Raw genomic sequence first — 7,089 nt, forward strand, 5'->3', positions numbered from 1 at the left:
AAATTCTCATCCTTGTTTACAAATCCCTCCATGGCCTCGCCCCTCCCTATCTCTGTAATCTCCTTCAACCTCACAATCACTCCCCCCAAGATATCTGCGCTCCTCAAATTTTGCCCTTTTGAGCATCCCATAATTTCTTCTTATGTGGCACAGTGTCAAATGTATTTGTTTTGTCTTATAACACTCCCGTGAAGCACCTTGGGATGTTTTACTCGGTTAAAGGCGCTATATAAATACAAGTTGTTGTTGTATTCAGATACCTCCAGTAATGTCCTTTTTAAACTCCCTACTGGGAGATGCACAAGACCACCCTAGAAGTGACTCTGCCTCTAATTTTCCATCTCTCCTTTGGAAGGAAAACACATACCTGTAATCTGCACTTCATCTTGGAATAGGTCAGATTGAAGATTTAGCATAAGAGGGGATTGCATGTAAAACAGACTTTTATAATGCTGTGTATTGGTGTTCCAATGTGGGGGACCACCAGGCACTGCTGAAAATGCCCTTTTAAGATAGTTAAGAATCCAATTGGCTCGTAACTTGATATTTTCTGAAATTTGGGCACAGTGAAGCATAAAATAAAATAAGTCAATACAGATTTATAACTTCTTTAAAATCAAAACGACCCTCAGATAACAAACTATAACAGTACACCATTTTGATCCAACATAGTTCATTAAATTATGTCAAATAGAAATTAATTACGTCACGTACAATTGATTGATTCGGTGACATCACATGGGAACACCCTTAATTAGGAGATAATTTGCACAGGTTGCTTTATGAAGCATTCAGAGGAAGGCTTTTGAGTTTAACAGTGCCTTGGAGCTATGGTCCCACCTGGTCTGCAGATACCTGTACGGTAATACCTTTCGGAGCCAACATGTGCTGGGTTATGATTTGGAGTCGCAGCGTATTGATCTGTTTACTGGAGCTTGTAGCGTTACATGGAGGTGCCGGGGTGAGTGAAGAGCCTGGTGGTAGGGAGGTCAGGGACTTGGGTCCCCTCATCGAGATGTTGGCTGGGAAGGTCAGCCCCCGCCCTCCGCTGCTCTCTAAGCAGAGAGTAAATGATCAACACATGGAGTACATGGCCCATCTCTACAAGCAGTCGGCACATCAGGATGGGAAACCCAAAACTAACCGCACCATTGCGACTAACACCATTCGGCTGGTGAAACCCAGCGCGAGTGTCTTGCTCGCCAGCTCAGGTAAATCAACCCCTTCTAGAAACTTTTTATTCAAACTTTATTGGCTAATTATAGTAGTCTATGCATCATGGTTACTAGTGTAGTGGCCTCTAATCAATTGTTCTTGCAGAATAGAACTATTTTAATCTGTAGGCGGGGAAACAATCTCTTTCCAACTTATTCAAGTTTGCAACTGTTTTTTGCAAAAATGATCTGTTAAGAGTCTAGTCCTTTTTTGATTCTACCCTTAAAATATCTGACAGTTTTTGTAAGGCGGTAACTGCATTCATGGACTAATCACCAACCAAGAGAGGATTGGCAACTCCTCCTCTATTTCCTTTCGCAAGGGCGGGTGGATTGGCTCCTATGTTTTCCCTATTGCACACCCTCAATAGGATCGTACACTCCGTGCCTTTTCCTTAAGAACTTGTTCATGAGTTCTACTTTTTATGTACCATTTTAATTTTTTTTTTTGGAGGTGGCCGTTGGGAGTGCCCGAGAAGTTGGGACTTTCGAGAACTGGGGTCACTGCACTACAACCCACCTGGAATCGAATTGCAGTTTTATTTCCCTCTAGTAGTTTTTTGTCAACTGTACAATAATGAGTTGGCAGGGTTTTGGCTGTGGAGCTTGCTGTCTGTGTCTTGTTGACCACTCATGGTGGATACTCTAGAGGAGGATTGTGGAGGAAAACAGATGTTGCAGTTTCTGGCTTCCATTGTCTACTAACATCTGGAAAGGTGCAGGAATTCCGTGATATAAATGTGAATTGCTCAAACAGGAGTATTAGACTTTCTAATTTATGCCCATATAGATTACATATGTCAGGTGGGGAGGAAAAGTATCATTTGGCTTTTATTTTGAATACTAAGTCTATTCAATAGACTGTAGTTGTGGCTGATTTTTGTTTAGTATCTTAGAGCACAAAACAAACCTATCTTTTACTGAATTCCTGAACTTCAAACATGTACACCTGGATATCAGACATACACTGGGATATGCAGCAAAGTCCTTTTTTCTTGTTTAGTTGCTTCTGATTTTAGCTAGCCTGGAGCAGCATTAGTGGCTGTTTGAGTTCCTGTTGGTTGCAGGGAGAAGGGGAAGAGTAAGGACACAATTTATGAATTAATGGTAAGATGCTAATATGTGTTTTTTTTTTTATAGGTCACTGGCATGCCCATCATGTTCAATACAATCTGCACTATCTTCCAGAGCTGGAGCATTTGATTAAAGTTGTTGTTGTTTATTTGCACAGTCCTCTTCCCAATCACTTCCAGGTTTCTTGTGAGATCAAGTGTCTCCTTGCAAATTATGTTAACCTAAACTTTATACAGAATACCACTGCTATGGAATTGCCCATCAGGTTTGTGCTAAAGCTGAATGACCGATGGGCAGAAGCTGATGTAACTCCATGTATCTTCCTCCCAACTGGTACTTCTGTGAAGAAAGTAGATTTACACATCAGTTACAAATGTGCTGAATTAGGAAAGGTCAGTCAAAGAACTCTGGACAAAAAAAGGAAATATGCTGTTAATCTACAAGTGCCTTCACTGCTGCTGTATTTAAATGATACTAATGAAACTGCACATCAAAAGAGGGAGAAACGGGAAAAGCAAATTCCAGAGCGGTCCTCCAAATCCCGCGTGCTGTCTAGGAAGCCGCGGCAATTAAGTAACATTGGTTCAGACATTCCTAACTATCTCCATAAGCAAAGCCCTCCAAGAAACACATGCAAACTCCATTCATTCTGGGTAAGCTTTGAGCAGCTGGGATGGGATCACTGGATTGTGGCTCCTCACAAGTACAATCCAAAGTTTTGCAGGGGAGACTGTCCTAGAATTCTCCATTATGGGTATCACTCTCCAAACCATGCAATAGTACAGAATTTTATCAATGAAATTGTTGATAAAAATGTCCCCCGTCCATCTTGTGTCCCCTTGAAATACAGCCCAATTAGTGTTCTTATGAAGGAGCAAAATGGTCACATTGTGTACAAGGAGTACAAGAACATGATTGCAGTGTCTTGTACATGCAAATAGAGACACTTGATCTAGAATTGCCAATTGGCACCATAAATTTTGTTCAGGAAAGAATTAAGTGCACTGCAACTGGCTACCTGAGATTGATATCATAAAATGCATGCAGAAATAAATAATTGGGCTGAGTTTCATAATGTTATACTGTATCTTAACCACATCTAAATTAAGGGAAGTCATTCCATGACTTGCTCTTGAATTTAATTACTGTGAAGGCTTCTTATTCCTTTGTTGTTCCTGCTACCAATTATGGATAACTTGTATCTGAATTCATGGTGCAATTGTAGCCCTACGGTATGATCACTAGTCCCTTAATGACGAGGGCTTTTTTTTAGATGACAATAGTGCCTGCAGTGATTTGCCCACTGCAGCAGGGAAAAGGCAAAAGGAAAGCCCAAGTGAGAATTTCTGCAAAGATAATGAAACTCCTAAGAAATGACAGATGTGATGTAATGAGGAATAATAGTTTTGTAGTTTGAAGTTTATCATATTTATAATTGTGCTTTGTTTGTAAATATTGCTGACATTTTCCAGTCATAAATGTTTATGCTAAAACTTGTCATTGTCTGTCTTTTATATTAAAGTTCTGTCAAGTCTGACTCTTGACCCATCTGAATAGGAATCCTTTCAAGCCAAATGTAAATTATAGTAAGTTTTAACTCACCAGAATTAGGACTCCTTCAATGAAGTTGTTTAACCTGACCTGCAGTAACCTTTTTTAAGCCATACTATGGGAAAATACTTCAATAGCTGAAGTGTTTCACTTGAGGGTAATAATCCACTAGGTGGCTCACGAAGCCCTGATATAAATTACACAAGTGAATGTCTGCACCTTCATTGTGGGTAGCCCTTTCTATCTGATTGATGCACAAGATTATTGATTGGGGGGTGGGCAGGGTGGGTTTGACTGGGAGGGGGGGGTATAGAAGCACAAGATTATGGGGAGGGGGTGACTGGGGAAATCACTAAGTGAGCAACAGTTTTGTTCATTAGTTCACTGGGGATTATGTATAACTCCAAAAATGGAACAAACAATTTTTAAATGGCTAATGCACTTTGGTTTTAAACCCCCAAACTTTTGCATCTTAACTTTTTTTTTTTCTTTTAAAGAACTTCTACAGTACCAAGAGATTGGAACTGGAATACAATTAATCTTGGCTACTGCAGTCCTCCAGGGGTTAACTTAATCTGAAATGTATGCAGGTAGAATTGAAAGTTGTATTACAATCTAGATACTGACGTGTTCATCAGTTCCGGTTTATCTAATGTTCTGAATTCCTGTAGTATATGCTCAGCTACTAATTTCAATGTACAGATCACTCTCGATGGGGTAACATACAATTCAGTCAGCGACTGTTCACCTGAAGTAGGAAGTCTCCTCTTTATTATAGTTGGATTTATAACTTGGATACAGAAATCCTGTGACCTATGCAGACTGAATTATTGACTTTTCTGATATGTACTTTGTATTCAGCCTTCCCATTGTTTCAAACTAGCTAGATGTATAAATTGAGGTGGGATGTTGCATATACTTGTAGACTACCAGTGCAAACATTGCTTTGTCTTGGATCTAAACATTTTTTGTGTATGTTGTACAGAAGTGCTGTAGCTATGAACACTGATTCTACTGAGCCAACCCTGGTCTTTGTACTTTCTCATCTAACTTGCATACTCAATAAAGAAATGGCTTGAAAACCTTGCATAAAACAGAATTGATCTTTAATTTCTTAATTGAAGAGATTTTACACTTCACTGGAACTGAGATTTCAGCCTTTGTATGTAAATTAATTATGGTGCCACTTTTCAAGTAGCAAAATACTACTCCAAAAGCTATTGTAATGGAAGGAATGGCTATTGCTGTCTTTATCTTTCTATGAACTAGGGCATATGACAACCCCATTTTGGAAAGTTTACAAATTGGAAGGGTTCAACTATAACTAGGATGCTTGACTGACTAATTCACTGTGGGGTTGGGTTAATGCATGTATCTGTCTGTTCACACGCAATTGCATTTCTGCAAAATAATTCAGGATAGCTAATATTTAGTGTCTTTTTTGGGTTGCATTTTTTTTGAGGAGCAAAAAGAAACTAATCCTCCCTTGTGACTTGAAGTTTAAGCTTTGGGTGGGGGAAAGGTGGTGCTGCTCTTGTCTGAAATGTGGTGCATGCCAAAAGGGCTAGGGAAAGCTTGGTCAGACCTTGAGCATACCATTAACTTGTAAATGCAGTGAATATCCAAAGCTCAAATTGCCCAGTTGAATGTAATGCCTACATTTAACAGATTTGATTGTTTAAACCTAGAATTTTAATGCTGGTTTAGTGGTTCTTATGGCCATGTACAAGACTTGTCACCTGAGATTTCATTATTAAATTGATCAGGCTTCCCTTGTGTTTGTAGGGCTGTAGTGTACATACCCTGGGCAATGTTTGCAGATTGGCACTTGGTGCCATTGCTTTCCTGCACCAATGATGGCTTCCAATTGAGGCAGAGTTCACTTTTGACCATGTCTAAATGGAGCCTCCATTTAAAAAGGGCAGTAAGTCTTGGTATACATGTGCCAGGTTTTTAAAAAATAAACTTTTTAAAATATAACAGGTAGGGGACTGGAACTAGGAAAGAAGTTTGAGACAAGTACTTCCCAAATGCAACACCAGAGACCAAAAGATTTGGGAAAACCAGTATTTACATATTGTGTGCTAAGTACATAGCATTACATATCTTGGTATCTGCACATTTCAGTATTTAGATGTGCATTAACATTTTAAAATCTGTTAACTTACTGAAGCAATGTATTAGACAAATCATTCACATTTACACAGCTAGAGCTTGGGCTACCTAAGTAATGCCATGGGGAAAATTAGTATAAACACTTTTGTAGTGCCAAGTTACATTGCATTGGATATACAGCACAGACAGGCCATTTGGCCCAACCAATCCATGCTGGCATTTACACTCCATTTGAGTGGCCTCTATCTTTCCTCATCCAAATCTATCTGCATAACCCTTGATTCCCTTCTCCCTCTTGTTTGTCCAGCCTCCCCTTAAATGTATCTATACTATTTGCTTCAACCACTCTGGTAGTGAGTCTCTTTCCTCTTCCTCTTATAAACCCTAGTGCTTGGTTTGCTTTTTATATGGCCTTGCTAAGCTGTGGCACAACTGTGATTTGTGTATTGGTACTCTGGGTTCCTTTTTAGTCCTCTACCCCATCTGGAAACCTAGAAGTAGGCCCTTCGGGTCTGTGCCACCATTCAATATGAATACAGGACTAGTTGACCCAATCTCTCCTCATACAACAGTCCTGCCATTCCCAGGAATCAGTCTGGTGAATCTTTGCTGCAATCCCTCCATGGCAAGTATAGCCTTGGGTAAGGAGACCAAAACTGCACACAATACTCTAGGTATAGTCTCACCCAGACCCTGTATAACAGTAGTAAGACATCCTTGCTCCTGTACTCTCATCCTCTTCAATGAAGGCCAAAATTCCATTTGCCTTCCTAACTGCTTGCTGTACCCGCATGTTTGCTTTCAATGACTGGTGTACAAGGGCACCCAGGTCCTTCTGTACATTACTTCCCAAGCTGTCATCATTTAAATAATACTTTGTCCTTAAGTAGGAAAAACATAAGTGGATAACTTCACATTTATCCATGTTATACTGCATCTGCCATGTGTTTGCTCACTCATTCAACCTATCTAAATCGCCTTGCAGTGTCTTTTCATCCTTTTAACAACTCTCAATCCCACCTAGTTTTGTGTCGTCAGCAAACTTGGAAATATTACATTTGGTTCCCTCATTATATAAATTTAAAAAAATAGCTGGGGCCCCAGCACTGATCCCTGTGGTACCCCACTAATCACT

At 39.8% G+C, this 7,089-nt stretch overlaps 1 protein-coding gene across 1 annotated transcript; it reads left to right on the forward strand.

Moving 5' to 3' along the window:
- Positions 1–868: 868 nt before the first annotated feature.
- On the forward strand, positions 869–3,229 carry LOC139265083 (bone morphogenetic protein 15-like). Its single transcript, XM_070881974.1, has 2 exons — positions 869–1,211; positions 2,355–3,229. The coding sequence occupies exons 1-2, from the start codon at positions 884–886 to the stop codon at positions 3,227–3,229; spliced, it is 1,203 nt and encodes a 400-aa protein (XP_070738075.1). The 5' UTR covers positions 869–883.
- The last annotated feature ends 3,860 nt before the right edge of the window (positions 3,230–7,089 follow it).

This window comes from Pristiophorus japonicus, chromosome 6 (assembly GCF_044704955.1).
Source record: "Pristiophorus japonicus isolate sPriJap1 chromosome 6, sPriJap1.hap1, whole genome shotgun sequence".
NCBI classification, from domain to species: Eukaryota; Metazoa; Chordata; class Chondrichthyes; family Pristiophoridae; genus Pristiophorus; species Pristiophorus japonicus.